General features: G+C 32.1%; 4 protein-coding genes across 4 annotated transcripts; 2 read left to right on the forward strand and 2 right to left on the reverse strand.

Moving 5' to 3' along the window:
* Nucleotides 1-3754: 3754 nt before the first annotated feature.
* Nucleotides 3755-4552, forward strand: LOC135951891 (lectin subunit alpha-like). Its single transcript, XM_065501636.1, has 3 exons — nt 3755-3905; nt 3969-4080; nt 4142-4552. Exons 1-3 carry the CDS (start codon nt 3792-3794, stop codon nt 4477-4479), a joined length of 564 nt encoding a protein of 187 aa, XP_065357708.1. The 5' UTR covers nt 3755-3791; the 3' UTR covers nt 4480-4552.
* Nucleotides 4553-7156: 2604 nt separating this feature from the next.
* Nucleotides 7157-7818, forward strand: LOC135951893 (lectin subunit alpha-like). The gene is made up of 3 exons (XM_065501638.1): nt 7157-7272; nt 7334-7445; nt 7509-7818. The coding sequence occupies exons 1-3, from the start codon at nt 7159-7161 to the stop codon at nt 7787-7789; spliced, it is 507 nt and encodes a 168-aa protein (XP_065357710.1). The 5' UTR covers nt 7157-7158; the 3' UTR covers nt 7790-7818.
* A 121-nt stretch (nt 7819-7939) lies between these two features.
* LOC135951892 (E-selectin-like) lies at nt 7940-8720 on the reverse strand. The gene is made up of 3 exons (XM_065501637.1): nt 8579-8720; nt 8400-8512; nt 7940-8339 (listed from the first exon to the last, which is right to left on the reverse strand). The coding sequence occupies exons 1-3, from the start codon at nt 8693-8695 to the stop codon at nt 8054-8056; spliced, it is 516 nt and encodes a 171-aa protein (XP_065357709.1). The 5' UTR covers nt 8696-8720; the 3' UTR covers nt 7940-8053.
* A 4574-nt stretch (nt 8721-13294) lies between these two features.
* Nucleotides 13295-14069, reverse strand: LOC135952002 (lectin subunit alpha-like). The gene is made up of 3 exons (XM_065501776.1): nt 13941-14069; nt 13756-13868; nt 13295-13639 (listed from the first exon to the last, which is right to left on the reverse strand). The coding sequence occupies exons 1-3, from the start codon at nt 14055-14057 to the stop codon at nt 13354-13356; spliced, it is 516 nt and encodes a 171-aa protein (XP_065357848.1). The 5' UTR covers nt 14058-14069; the 3' UTR covers nt 13295-13353.
* Between the last annotated feature and the right edge of the window lie 2549 nt (nt 14070-16618).

Genomic DNA, 16618 nt, shown 5'->3' on the forward strand with positions numbered 1-16618 from the left:
TGTTGTCAAACTCAACAAAAGCTTGCAAAATCTTTCAAGCAGTAATTCTAAACCTTTGCGAGCAGCATCAAAAGCAGTGAATTGTGGTACCATACGAATTGAAACCGAGAGACCTTGAAAGACGATTTTGCATGTCGAAAATGATATTTGAATGCTATAAAAAAAATAATTTTTGCACCGAATCATTATTTGCGATGAAAAATGGATCTATTACGATAACCCGAAGTGTAAGGGATCATATGTGAAGCCAGGCCAACCAGTCGAATCGACACCAAAGCCAAATATCAATGGAGATAAGGTAATTATATGCATTTCGTGGGAGAAAAAGGGTCCTATTCTATTAGAAAGATGAGGTTAGACTTTCCTCACCAACCTTATAGTCCAGACCTTGCCCCGTCCGACTACTATTTGTTACGATGCAGAACACTTTCTCTGGGATACGCTTCACTTTGGAACAGAGTATCCAAAATTGTCTGGATTTGTTCTTGACCTCAAAAGATGAGCAGTTTTTTTGGCTCGGCATCCATATGTTGACAGAATGATGGGAAAAGTTTATACCTAACAATGGCCAATACCTCGAATAAATGTATATTGTACAAATGTTTCAAAATAAAAGCTAAAAATTTTAAAAAACAAAATCCCGCATTTTGAAGTCAATATGTTTTGCCATTCTATTTCAATTTTGTGGACGCTAATAAGATAAATGTTAAGAATTGTGTATTAAATCCTTCCAAATTTGACATTTTTGAATATTTAAGACCTCTAACTTTATGCAATTATTTTATATCTTTTACGAAATATTTTCAAATGCAAAAATTTCCGGTTTCAATCTTTCGAACAAAATCATTCTAAGTAATGAACCACATTTTCATTTTGATGGTTTTGTTAATAGATAGTGATTATCGAAAAATGCATTCACAACATGTCACTATTTGTTTCACATTTTGGGCTAGAGGTCCACACGGTTTAACAAGACACGCTGATGCGAGACATTTCCTGGTCGTGTACTCTCTCTTTTCGGTGATCAGAATTGGCCTCCTCGATCGAGTGATTTACCACTACACGATTTATTTCTATGAGGTTACTTAAGTCAAAGTTCTACACCAGCCAAGCATTGAAGGAGAAAATTGAATGCTGCATCTTTGAAATTCAGCCACGTTTATTCAAAATGGTAAGTCAAGCCAATCGTGAAGGCCATGGACCTATTATTCATATTTTAAAGACAATTTTTAAAGCTTCACGATCGAATTATTTTTATCGTTTCTTAGATTCAATTGACTCGAGGCTTTATGTTTGAAATACAATGTAAAGAAACAGCTGTTAAATTCAAGTTTAACATATGTTCTTTTGTAAATATATTAAATTCTTAAAGAGAAAAGATACTTGCTCGACTATTTGTTTAAGATATTATTGTTTGTGGATTTACTTAATAAATTAAGAGGAAGTAAAACGATTTTTTTAAATTAATTATAAAGAAAAAACACTTGTTTGTTGCACTTAAATCGCAATAAATAAAATCGTATCTGGTAGATAGTTATAGACACATCAATCACGTTATAACTCATTTGTCACATGCTTTACCATTTAGTAACTGATCTTAATCCTGCGGTTTAATGGCACTGATAAAGAGGTTCTGAAAATTAGAAATGTTTCCCTATTAAGGAGGGATCAGACATTAAATCTGTCCATACCATCGAAAGCTTAGAGGACTATTCATGGTCAATTATGAAAGTTCTACAAATATGTATGCATCAGGAATCGTAGTATAGTTTAGATACTAGTTTGCTGTTGGTTTTTTTCATCAGCTTCTCTGTCCTGCCTTAATATTAGCATTGAAATATTTATCGATTGAGAACATGTTACAAAACACTTCAAAAGTTTTATACAATACTTTAATTATAGAGTATTTCTCACAAGACATTTAAAATAATAAAGTCTTTTCAATATTTTAAGTACTTTACAAAACCTAAAATGAATAAAAAAAGTATATAAACTGAATGAAAGATCAAATTGATTTCATTTAGCAGTTGAATATGAAATATCTCATAAGTATTTTGGTGATTATACTCGTAGCACTGGCAGACAGTGTGCCAGTAGAAAAATGGCATAGAAGTAGTGATGGCAGCTTGTTTTACATTGAAAGGGAGGAAAAGGTACTTTTAAACAAACTGTGGTCGGCACTCAAATCCCCCAGGGAAACAACTTGATCGGTTATCAGTAAAATTAATCCAAAAGAAACAAAAATCACAATCATTAGACAAACAGATTACAACAGAGAAATAAAGTACATTATGTATTGTTATAATTCATGTTCTCTTTATGCCTTATACTGCTTTATATATGATCTCATAACATAAACTTAATATAAATCATTTAATTCTTTACAGTACAATTGGCATGAAGCTTGGAATGAATGTGCCCGTAGAAATATGTCCCTAATGGCCATAGATACAATGTACAAACACACACAAATTGATACTTTGCTCAGGAGATTGTTTAGTAAGTTTTCCGTGAAAAATTTTAAAACATGTTTTTAAATTTGTATATTTATAGCCGTCAGTCCTTCACTTTGGTTGTCAGGTAATGACAATGCTGTCGATAGACGCTATGAATGGGCCACTACCGGTAACGTTTTCAGTTTCACCAATTGGGGTCCGGGCCAGCCTGATCGTTCGAATAATAATACCGAGCATTGTATATTGATTTGGCAAAACACTTGGCGGTGGTACGATTTACCATGTTCATATAAAATTGGTTTTCTATGCGAAGAAAATGTTTTTCTGAAAGAGAAGAATAGAGAGTTGGCAGAATTGAAGCGATCTTGTCAAAATTTAATTTGTTCATTGCGTTGAATTATATAGAAAAATTTAAATAAATATGTTTTTAAAGTCACAATAAAGTGATTTTCAATATAAAAATTGTGTATTTTTAAACAAAGAATTGTGTTATTACGATACCACACATTGGGGCACAGTTAAATTAGCTTTGCAGTACATTTCCTACTGTATTGTTTAATTGAAATAAACTTTCAAACATTTTCAAAAGAGCGTTGATCAAGTTATGACTTTAGATTGAGTTTCTCTCAGATCGACATTTTGCGAACTACTTTGCGAATTATTGGCCTTATTCTTAATCAACTTTTCCATTTAGCCAAGGTTTATAAAACTAAATTTCCATAAATATGTCAATATGGGAGTATCTACATTATGGATCCTTCAAGCTGAAAAAAAAGAAGTAATTACAATGTCTGTCTATCTGTAAGTCGGACCCAAATCCTTTAGCAATATATCAAGTATACATTCAAGAATTTGCAAAATCGTTTGATCCCTTTGGTTACAGCCCTAATTATTTTACATACACACAGCCTTAGAAGTGAGTATACACCAACCAGTGATTTTTTGATTTTCTTAAGATCATAAAAATCATTACATTCCGACTTAAATCTTTTGTTTTCGGAACCGAATCTATTATTCAACTCAATCTCCAAGAAACAGAAACTTTTAAATTTGAATCGATGGATGATAGATTTTAGGATTTTCATTATCTCAAAAAAAATCAAATAAGTTTTGGTGTTTAGTCACTTTCGATGCTCACTGCATATGCCACAAAACTCTTATTAAAAAGTATTTCTCAAAAATCATTTATCAAGTTCAAGGTTTTACTATATTTTAAGCTCTTCTGACACATTTATATACTTGTTTTGTTGATAAAAACATATTACTAAAAGGAATTTAAGAAAAATGTGTTTAAATTAAATCTAAAATAAAATTAATTTCATTTAGTTGTTAGACATGAAACACTTCATAAGTATTTTAGTGATTATAACAGTGGCAGGCAGTGTGCCACTGGATAAATGGTTTAAAAGTGCTGATGACAGCTTGTATTACATTGAAGCGGAGACAAAGGTAATTTTGAATATATTATTAAGACCTATATAAGCTATAATAAAATATATATTTTTGTTACAGTACACCTGGTTTGAATCTTGGAATGAATGTGCCCGTAAAAATATGACCCTAATAGCCATAGACACTAAGTACAAGCATGTCCAAATTGATACTTTAATAAGAAAATTATTTGGTAAGGTTTTGTAAAACAACTTTTTGTACAAAATTTCTTTTAAAATAATAAATTTATTTAGTAAACTGTCCCTCATTTTGGTTGGCCGGCCATGATAATGCTGTCGATATGCGCTATGAATGGGCCACTACTGGAAATGTATTCAGTTTCACCAATTGGGGTCCAGGGCAACCAGATCGTCTGAATAATAATGAACATTGTATATTGATTTGGCAAAATACTTGGCAGTGGTACGATTTGTCATGTTCACATAAACTTGGTTTTATATGCGAAGAAAATGAATTTTTAAAAGAAAAGAACAAGGAGTTGACCAGCTTAAGGGAAACTTTTCTAAATTTAATTATCAATGGTTGTAGCAGACCTAATAATAGTGTTGTTTTGAATATAAATGGACAATGAATTTAAAGATGTTATTTTCATATGTTTTTAAATAAAACAATATTTTATATTTGATTATATAAAAAAATTAAAAAAATAGTTATTGTATTATTTTGTAAGATTGGTTTCAATTATATCCTTTATACAAACTGTGAGTAGTTTTTGTGGATTTTAAATAAATAATCTTATCATTATTTTTGTCATCAAATATCAATACAAAATATATGCTGAACTAAAATACTAACCCCCACATGTTAGCGTTTTTATACCCTACACCACCATAGTGGGGAGGGTATTATGCGTTTGTGCAGATGTTTGTATCGACCAAAAATATTATTCTAACACCCATCTTAAAGTATACCGATCGACTTAGAATCACTTTCTGAGTCGATTAAGCGATGTCCGTCCGTCCGTCTGGTCGGCTGGCTGGCTGTCCATGTAAACCTTGTGCGCAATTTTGAAGATATTTCGATGAAATTTGATATATATTATTTTTTCGACTCAAGGACCAAGCCTATCGAAACTGGCTGAAATCGGTCCATTAGTTCACCTAGCCCCCATACAAATGTCCTCCCGAAATAGGACTTTATCGGTCATAAATGTTTAATTTATATATGTATCTCCACAAATTCCGCTCCAAATAAGTTTTATATACACAAAATTCATGTCACCAAATTTTGTTACGATCGGTCCATAATTAGTTATAGCTCCCATATATGCATAAATCACTTTAAAATGTTGGTATACACACAAAATCCAACATAGTTAACTTTAATATAAACATAAATCACACGACCTGATTTCATGGTGATCGGTCCATAATTGGTCATAGCCCCCATATAAGGCCCACTTCCGAAAATCACTCAAAAATATAAATTATTGAAATTTTAAAAGAAAAATGTTTTTATTCTTTTACTTAGTGTGGGGTATTTATGGTCGGGCTTGACCGACCATACTTTCTTACTTGTTTTTATTTCCCATTTGCTTCCAAAATAATATAAAAGTAATTTTAAAATTATCAAGCTCAAGCAATCGGCATATCTGGGTTAAAATCCGTAGTTAGCAGATGAGAGCTGAATAATCTATCTCCTCGGATTGAAATGTCTATCAATAGCTATCCATATTATCTATATTAATGACTTAGTAATCCAAATATAGTCTTAGATCAAACATTTTTCAAAAATCGAGATTGTCGTGGTTTTTTGCTTATATCTCAGCCATTTGTAGTCCGATTTAAATAGCAACAGAACCGGGACAATAGCGGATATGCTGATGCATGTATGTAAGTTATTAGGGGGCTTCGGAAAGTTGATTTCAACATGCAGACGGTCATGGCTGTATGGACTCTATCAACGATCCAGAATATACATAAACAGGGGACTTCATGTCAAGTAAACAAACTTATGAAATCGATGTCTTTCGATCGATGAAATGTTAGTCCTATTGAATATTAGTTTAGACACAATAATCCAACAAGATCGTTCAAGAACTCTATGAATTAGAGGAGGTCAAAATTGGGCATTTTGGTCAAAGAGGTGTATTTTATCATCCATGTAACTTATTACTTATTGTTCGTAGTAAAATTTGTCCTAAATAGTTAAGACTGTTGACTATTTTTGGTGCATAGCATTAGTTATTTAGTGGGAAAGTTATTTATACAAGTTTAGGTTAGATTTAAATGCTAGCCTCACGATTTATAGTTCACTGTAGCTATGAATCGAGTGGCTAGTGCCGATCCTATTGTGATACCTTTTTTTCTACCTCACCATTCGCACTATATTTCTTAACCGATGTCGTTTTTTCGTCATCCTATTGTTTCTAATCACTATTGGAGGGACAGATTTTGTCAATAACTATTTGTTCCCACATGCTGGACCATGAGTTGTTCAGTTGTCTCCACTTCAATCTCGTTGTTAATGCTTCTACAGAAGTCATTATATTTCTTCAAAGCCCTTGAGAGTGTGCACTTAGAGGCCAGTGACCGGTAATTTCCGCTATATGGTTTCTTAGTAGGAAGCCAGGCAGATTTAAAGCAAAAAGTGTTCTCTACATATCTTTCTTTGGCAATGAGATGAAGTTCGTGTGAATTCAGTAGAGACGAATTCGATAAAATTTAGGGTGTTGTCAGTTTTCGCAGGTGAAACAGCTCTACAGGTTCCTTTAATGTCCCCATGTTCCGGAACTCATACAAGACTAAAGACACCCGTCATTCATTGACAATTTTCTTTGTAATATACACATTCTATATGGCTCAAATTTGTATTAGATGTGACTCGATATCCATAAAAGTTTTAAAAACTTATACGCTACTACCGTAATATGGTAACCTAAAGAATATGAATGACCTCCGATCTTTTCATGTGATCTAAATCCGTCAGTGAATATTTATGTGACGTTGTCCGAAAGATAAAGCCTATTAAGTATTATAGTGAGATGAAGATAGAAAACTAATCTAAAGTAAAATCCACAATGACCTTTAAATACCCTTTAAAAGTCTTAGCTCGTATTAAAGAGTATTTCTCAAAAAAACAATTTTCAAGTTCAAGGTTTTACTACAATTTAAGCTCTTCTGAAAGCATTTCATATTTATATACTTGTTTTGTTGATAAAAACATAAGTTTACATAAATCTAAAAGGAATTTAAGAAATATGTATTTAAATTAAACCTAAGATAAAATTAATTTCATTTAGTTGTGGAATATGAAACAATTCATAAGTATTTTAGTGATTATAACACTGGCAGGCAGTGTGCAAGTGGAAAAATGGTTTAAAAGTGCTGATGACAGCTTGTATTACATTGAAGCAGAGGCAAAGGTGCTTTAAAACATATAAATAAAATCTTAAAATTAACCTAAAATAAATATTTTTGTTACAGTACAGCTGGTTTGAAGCTTGGAATGAATGTGCCCGTAAAAATATGACCCTAATAGCCATAGACACTGAGTACAAAGACTTTCAAATTGATGCTTTAATTAGGAAATTATTTGGTAAGACTGAGGAGTTGAGCCTAATTTTTAGGAAATTTCTTTTAAATTAATAAATTTATTTAGTAAAATGTCCCTCATTTTGGTTGGCCGGCCATGATAATGCTGTCGATATGCGCTATGAATGGGTTACTACTGGAAATGTATTCAGTTTCACCAATTGGGGTCCGGGGCAACCAGATCGTCTGAATAATAATGAACATTGTATATTGATTTGGCAAAATACTTGGCAGTGGTATGATTTGCCATGTTCACATAAACTTGGTTTTATATGCGAAGAAAATGAATTTTTGAAAGAAAAGAACAAGGAGTTGATCAATTTAAAGAAAACTTGTTTAAAGACCTAATAAAATTAGTGTTGTTTTGAATGAATAAAGATGTATTTTTTTTGTAGAATTCGTTAAATAAAATCAGCTTTGACTTATAATTATTTGGAAAATCTATCAGTAAAGCTTCTATCAGTAGATCTTTAGCACTATATATTTAAAAAAAATAAATTTATTATTAAAATCCAACTTTTATTTTATGATTTTATAGGATTTGTTTAAAAAATGTTTCATTTTACAAATTATGATTAGTTTTTATACATTTTTAATACCTAACTTACTCTATTAATTACGATGTTGATGAATATTTAGCACAACATTCTTTTGAGCCATTTTCGTTTGATCACACTGTATCTGATATCTGTTCTCCTCACACACAAAACCCATTTTGTTCACACAATTAACATCATTTAAATCTTTGGTATTTTCATAGAGTTGTAGACAATTTTCGGAATTTCTGGCATTATCAAAACTACCATGTTTCCAAATGACAGGTTTACCATTTAAAATCCAGGTAAATTTGCGCTGAGATCCAACGGCTCCCACCCAGAGATGAGGTGGTTTGCGAGAACTGTAATAATATTATGTTAAGTAAATTGTTTATAACATTTTTTATCAAATTATTACTTACAATTTTCCACTAATTAACACATTATAGAGATCGTAAAATGAATCCTCATTTTCAATGGTGAACAGAGTCATGTTTTTGTTGTGGCACTCGATATGGGACTCAAACCAATTGTACTAATATTAATAGAAATTTTGCAATTGCATGAATTTGTGTTAAAACCGAAATCCTATAAAACTTACATTATATGCTGATTCCACATAATATATTTTATTTGTAGCTGAGGTATAAAAATTTCCTGCTTTTGCCGTGCTACTTAAAACTGCTACTATTGAGACAAGAACTATTGAAGCGTGCATCTTGTAAAATACAATTTATGACTGAAAAAAATTATTAGTCTTTTAGAATATTTATAGTTTCTGTTCGCCTATCTTTTGTGGTGAAAGACCATGGGAAGTTAAGGTTAAATTGTAAATTTTATTTTATGGTTGAAAAAATATCAACCATGCAAGTAAAGTTGAATTTTATTTATCACTATACTTAGATAAGACATTCTTTAGCTTTTGTGGTCGATATTTATGTAGTGTTTTTATACCCTACATCACCATAGTTGGGAGGGTATATTGGGTTAGTGCTGATATACATATGTAACGTGAGAAAATATTATACCAACACCCACTTTAAAGTATACCAATCTGCTCAGTCGATTAAGCGATGTCCGTCCGTCTGTCCGTCCATGTAATCAAACTACAGATCGCAATTTCAAAGATAATTTGATTAGCTGAAACTTATTTATTGCACCAAGGACAAAACCTATTGAAGCCTTTCACAATAGTTAAACTCTCATAAATATCTTGATTATATCGAACCCTTAGCGCCAAATTATCGTAAGCGACAAAACACAAATTTTACAGAAGGTTTTTTCGATTATTTTGAAATTTATACATACATAGAATTAAAAATTTTATGATGCGATATAATATAATTTCGTTCAAGCTATTTGTCTATTTTTCAAAAATATTTATAACTTTTGACTATTAAAAATTCATGGAATACTTTATTGAAAAATATGACAAAAAATATTTTTTATTGAATTTTTGCACAGATATAAATTTTTCGAATTGAAATAAAATATTTATTTAGGAATAGTTTTTAATGAAATTTCACAGTTACATATGTAAAATTTTCTACTGAAAATGGAAAAATAAAAGCGAATTTTGAAATTTATTATCAGCAATCCCGCAATTCCCAAAAAAGTGTTGAAAATCCCTAAAATGGAAATTTTTAGTTTTTTGGCTATAATATCCATACCAGGATCGGAGTTATCGGAATCCTTTACAAAATAATTAAAAGCATATTGGGCCATCTAAAATCGGTTATTATATTTTGATATCGAATATGTGATTTGAGAATTTTTGCCCTTAAGTTTAATTTTACATATAAAATAGGTGTGTTTTGAATAGACCTGGTCCCTTCGGTAACAAAATTGTTTAATTTTTTTTCATATAAAATATTTTATGAAAACTTAGCTTTCAGAAAGTATAAATTCCTTATACATCCTCATAGAATTTTTTTGTTTTTTTATATTTGAAACATACATACATATGTTGTTAGTCCCATGAAGAAAAACTGGAGAAAATCGGAAAATATTTGGATACGCTGTTATCAAAGAACTGGAGTAGGTTCGGTAAAAATATTGAAAATTTAATTTGCAAATGCGAATATCTCCTAAGCTATAAGTTACCTCTTGATAGCTACGATTAAGTCTTTTGTAGCGATCGATGAAAAGATTTTATATGTGTAATTTTTTAGAAATCGGAACACAAACGAAGAAATAGGATCGTTTTAAAAATGTAACATACCCAAGGTGTCCTACTTTGAGGACCCTTGGTCGCGCCCATGGTGAGCCCATGAACTCAAAACTTAAACTCGACAGCACTTCTTCTTTGCGCATGTGAAATTTCATTCAAACCAATCTAACCATTTAGAAGTTACAAATTTATTTCCTTATTTTTTTCTATACCACTATGTGTCGCTTACTATAAAATTCGTTTACTGTAAAATGTAAACATTGACTTACGATAAAATCTTACCCCCTATAATTTTGAAGTTATTAACAATTTTGATATTCTGAGAACGCTAAAACATCAGTCGGTCCATAAAATTTTAATTTTAGCAATAAAATAAAAAATTTAGAAAATGTCGCTTACGATAATTTGGCGCTAAGGGCTCGATATAGATATCCAAATCAAATTCAACACAAATAAGTTTATATAAGTTGAACTCAAAAAACCAACTTTAATACCGATCGGTTTATAATTTACCATAGCTCTCTTATAAGGACCACTCTCGAAACTTTCATTAGTGAGCATAAATTTATTAAATATGTTAGTATCCAAACAAAATTCAATACAAATCATGCCACCAAATTGTGTGACGAACGGTCCATAATTAGTCATAGCTCCCATATAATTTATTGTCGCATATCTGAAACAGTTCTGGTTTAGAAATAATTGTATACCTATCGCATAGACTGAGTACACCCCACTAAAAATATAACTTTACATGTTTAGTGTAACCATTTCAACATTTTAACATATTTTTTTTTAACAATACTATGGTCACTGTAATTATTTATATGATTGTGGTAACCATAATATGGTAAAGTTAACATCGATATGATCATATATAAGATTGCAGTAATCTGAGTGATCTGAGAATTAAAATTTGCTCAATCATTATCACATACTACGTTTATACGTAGCCTATTCGCAAATAAAAATTATTTGCAATTAACTAACTCACTGTTTATATGTCACATTAGTTACGGAAAATTCGCAAATAAAAAATTAATTCACTGTTTATGCGGCATTTTTTTATTTGCGAATAAGCCGTTCGTATAAACGTAGTAACAGAGAGATTTCAGTATTCGATCACATAAGACACTTCGAACTAATTTTATTTTTTATATGTATATGTATTCTGGGTCCTTATAAAATTCTATGACTATCTAGCTATTCTATGGATCTATGGATTCCGAGCACAAAAGAATTGCTAATCTTTTGAGGCCAAGAAATCATGCCAATTTCTGTGAGAGAGCGTTCTGCATCGATCGAAAAAAATAGTATTCGGAATGGCCAAGGACTGGGCTATAAGTGGAAACTTCCCAACCACTTGATTCGAAATACTTTTTAACAGGTATGTCTGTACAGGTATAGATTTCAGATTTCAGCAGCTCATAATAGATAGGACCCTTTTGCTCCCATCAAATACAGTTATTTGGCTTTGGTGTCGATTCGGCTGGTTGGTTAAAGCATAATTTCGGACATGCAAAATCGACTATCAAAGTCTCTTGTATGGTACCCAATTTCCCTGCCTTTGGATGAATCCTACTGCTTGCAAACGTTTTGAAATTGCTGATTAGTAGCTCCCAATGATTTTGCATACTCTTGTTGAGTCTGACAATAATCTTCATGGAGTAATGCCTCTTATTCTTGGTCTTCAAACTTTTTTGGCTGTCCTGGGCGATCTTTGTCTTCCATGTCAAAATCACCACTTTGGAACTGCACAAACCATTTCTCGCATGTTAAAACCAATGGAACACATTAGACATAAGCTTTGGCTAATGTGTTCCCGCATATGACGCTTTGTTGGTAAAAAATTCCACATTTCGGAAGCAAAAAAAACTTTGTTGCTTACACTATAATGTTCAATAACTAAGTGAGAATAAATAACAGATGTGTCATTCAAAATTATATATAATTTATTAAAAACAAAAACCGCGTTCCAAAGATACGCCATTTTTAAGTCACACCCAATATACCCGTACGTCTGTCTGTTATTGGCACGATATGTCCTCGAGGGAAGGACTTATGGGAATGTAGTATTTCCCAAATATTCTGTTTTAATCATAAATGTTTGGTATTGCTAATGGGTAAAATCGGTCAAGTATAACAAGAGTTATGGTGCAAAATGTGGGACAATCTACATATTTTTTAAAAATATTTTGCTATATTTTGCATATATTGCAAATCCCGCAATCATACTCCCAATATGTTCGTTGTCTGTTGTTGGTACGATAGGGCCTCGAGGAAAGGACGTACGGAAAAGAAGTGTTCCCCAATTTGTCTCTGTTTATCAAAAATGTTGGGTTTTGAAAAGAGTTATGGACCAAAATGTGAGACAATCTCCATATTTTTCCAAAATATTTTGCTATTGTTTTTAAATATTGTATATTGCAGATTATATAACGCAATTTTGCCCAGGAGTGACCATACAAAATTCAGCAAACATAAGTTCTATGTTAAAGAAATCACAAAATGAAATTTTGTTTGGATCAGCCCATATTTGACCATAGTCACCATATATAGTTCACTTCCAAAAATCACTTAAATATGCATAAATCTCTTATAAATATCATAATGTATACAATAATCGTCGCACCTAATTTTACGAAGATCGACGCATAATTGATCATATTTCCCAAATCAGACGCTCATCCGGAAAATATATTAAAATCTAGCAATTTGAAATTTACCACAGATATTTTCTAGTAATAGAAAAATAAACCAAATCAGGTGAACCAGATGATTTGTGAATCTATTTCTCACACACTCATCAATCATTTCATTCCATCGAATACAATCGTATCCGGAACACGTACTAATTCGACACGGTTCTTAACAGAGTCTAAGAATCAATCAATAGAGATACGTTTACTGTTCAAGTAAATAACGATGGTTAATGTTTCCGAAATAAGCAGTCGTCTTGAAGCCCTTCCTCACGTTGATGTCTATGATCAATGTTTCCGAATCATATTTGCCGAATGGATTACCAGATCTGCTATAGCGGTGATCTAAAACTGGCATATTTTACTTGTTTATGAGAGATACCAAAGAAAGTACCAAGCCGTATAGGCACAGACATGCCTTAGAAAATTTATAAATTAAAACACACTATTTTTAAAACATTTTAGTGTTAACAGTTTATTTTACATTTGTTCACTTCCAAAACAAAATTAATTATGTTGCATAATATTTAAAACAAAGCTCGGTTTCTTTTCCTCGCATTTATCCACTTTTTTGACACGATCCTCACAAACGAAACCAATTTTCGAGTCACAATTCAAATCATTCAAACCGTGCTGATTGCCCCAAAATTCTACACAATTTTCATTGTTGGGATGATTATTCGGACAAATGTTACACCATAATGAGGGGATTATTGGTTTTCCGGTTATAGTCCAAGCAAATTTTTTATTTATACCGATGGCGCCAACCCAGAGATGAGGGGGTTTGTCATTACTAAACGGGAATGTAAATAAATATCATTACTTAAGATGCACTGTTGATATTGATCTCAGTGAGAATTCGACTAGTATAAAAGTATATTCATGAAATTATCATTAAAGTAGACCTACAATTTTCCACTGAGCAATAGTTCGTAAATATCATCATATTTTTCTTTACTATCGATGTTCAAAAGTGCCATATCCCTGATGCTGCATTCAAGATGAGCATCATACCAGGTAAACTAAAAGTTAAATCATAATTTAAAGAAAAATTAGTTTAGTTTCAATTTCTTAACTTCATAGAATTTACTTACCAAATATGTATCCTCTATATAATACGTGTTATTCTTTGCAGTTGTATAAAGTATACTTTGTATTCCATGTATAGGAAATATCACCAATAAAACGGCGTAAAATCTTAAAGAATTCATTTCGGTTGTTGATAAGAAACTATTGAAATTTGAATTCCAGTGCGGATTTTTATACGATATCAAACGGAATTAAGTACAGAGATGTACAATATATTAATTACAAGCTAATAGCTAATAGATTATTTCTTTGTTCTCTAATGATTTTTACTTTTTGTACCCAAAATCAAAAAATATGGGGGGTATATTCATTTTGTCATTCTGTTTGTAATACATTGAAATATTAATCGAAGACCAACAAGGTTTGGTATTACCCCCACAAAATAGTTCTAAGTAATCTGCATTTTACTGTAAAGAATGGCGTAAACCGGGAAACATTTGCTCCTAGTCCCCATACAAGGTCCCCCTCAGAAAATAACTTTAACATTCATAATTGTCTTATAATAATTAATATCGTGATGACATTGGGTATAAACAAGTTTTATATGAAAATAAATCTTTCTACCAACATTTGTGAGGATCGGTCTATAATTGATCATACCCCACATATAAACCCTATATCAGAAAAATGTTTTATTGTCACGTATTGATGTTGGGCATACAAGATCCGGGGCGCTACGAACAAAGTCCCCAATGAACAAAGTCCCCAAACCACAAATTAATTAAAACCCCAAAATTGGGGGGCTTAATTCATTATGAATTAAAACCCAAAAGTTCTAAATGAAATAAATCCCCAACCAAAGGAACTAAACCCCCACCCAAAATGAAAAAGAAACCGTCTAAAAACTTTTTGCATTGCGGGCCTTCGGCCGGGGCAAAGGTTTTCAACAACTTATCTGAGCGAAGCCAATTTTTGATACACCCCAGAATAATTTCATTATGAATTAAATCCCCAATTTTAGAAAGGAAATAAATCCCCAAAAAATGAACTAAGTCCCTAAATTTCGTTATTGGTTTTTTCTATATAAAATTTTGGGGCCTCAATTCATTTGCGGTTTGGGGACTCTGTTCATTGGGGACTTAGTTTGTAGCGCCAAGATTCGGCAGAATATAAAGAATATAACATTCTTATTTGTTCCAAACTGGAGTTTTCAGCTAGCTTTTTAGCCTGAGATAAAGAAATATAAACATGTTATTTTTCACATCTTCTTAGAAAACCGCATTTTTTAATTGTGTACCCAAGTTTGTTACCCCCTGACTTTAAAAGTACATACATGGATGCAAATACTTAGATTAGATTTTCTGAGAATTATTAAATGTATGTATGTACTTATTGGTAAAGAATTTCTTTTAAATATGTATTGTATATAAAATTCTCATGAATATAATATGTACTACTTTTAATAAGTCAATTATAAAAGTGGCATTTCTAATAATTAGAAACTTGGACACATATTTATTTCATTATGATTTTTTCTTTAATTATAAAAGAGGAAATCATAGCATGAAATTAACTTTCAGCTTTTCTGCTTAGGTCTTGCATATTTACAAGACTCAATTATCAATAAACTTCCTGGGCTGAGAATCCATAGAGAAATTCTGATTAAACACAGTCTCATAAGTTTATTAAATTTAGTTGAAAATAGTAGAGTTTTCGTATAAATACATTATGTGGATAGCCGCAATTGATGAACACTTTTAAAGTAATGAGGATATAGGCAATAGATTTCAGTTCGTTTCACTATACATACTTCACTGATATTCATTATAAAACCGAAACACTCGTTTATTCTTGTTACTATTATGCACTAGCCACTGTCACTTGCACTTTAAACTACTCAAACCAATATTTTTAATCATTTATTGAGTCCAATACAAAGTATGGTTTTGGTTATTTTTGATGTCTTTTAGATCATATAGAGAGGAGAGGGATCACACACATTTAGTTCCAATAACTGCTAAGTGCCTGGTCACTCTGGCGTACCAGGCAATACTATTGCGGATGAACTGGCCAAAAGAGGCTCACATCTTCAAGTCGACGAGATCGATCACTTGGTCGGTTTACCGCTATCCTGCTGTAAGTCAATCACACAGCGTGAATTATTTGAGTCTGCACAACTCAGATGGTCTAATTTGACAAATTGCTCGATATCGAGACTCGTCTTTGACCATCATAGGTCAATGTCCCTCACGGGGCTACCTCGGGACAGGCTACGAGCTCTGTTGTCAGTGCTCACGCGGCACTGCTTGATAGGTGAATATGATGAAGACGAGGATGAGACGATTGAACATCTCCTCTGCCTTTGCCCTGTCCTAGCAGGGGCTCGGACTGCGACAATAGGCAGTCCATTTTTGCATGGCCTATCGGATCTATCTACTCTGGATGTCAGGAAGATAGAATCGTTCATTCGTGCGACAGGTTGGTTCGGCATTGAACCCAGTTCTGACATGTGAAGCACCTCTTGAGGTCCTGAGCATGGTCCTTTAGGGTAACACAAATGGACCAATTTATGGACCCAAGTGAGCTGGTTGATACTAGCTGCCTTTATAACCTAACCTAATTGCTATGCGCAGTGTCGTGTCATTACATCGAATATCATAATGTCCAGTATTTTGTCTACATTTTTACAAAACTTTAGATCACTCTTGAACTAGCTGAACAATATTTAATTAATTCAAAAGAT

The sequence above is a fragment of the Calliphora vicina genome, chromosome 2 (assembly GCF_958450345.1).
Source record: "Calliphora vicina chromosome 2, idCalVici1.1, whole genome shotgun sequence".
Classification (NCBI taxonomy): domain Eukaryota; kingdom Metazoa; phylum Arthropoda; class Insecta; order Diptera; family Calliphoridae; genus Calliphora; species Calliphora vicina.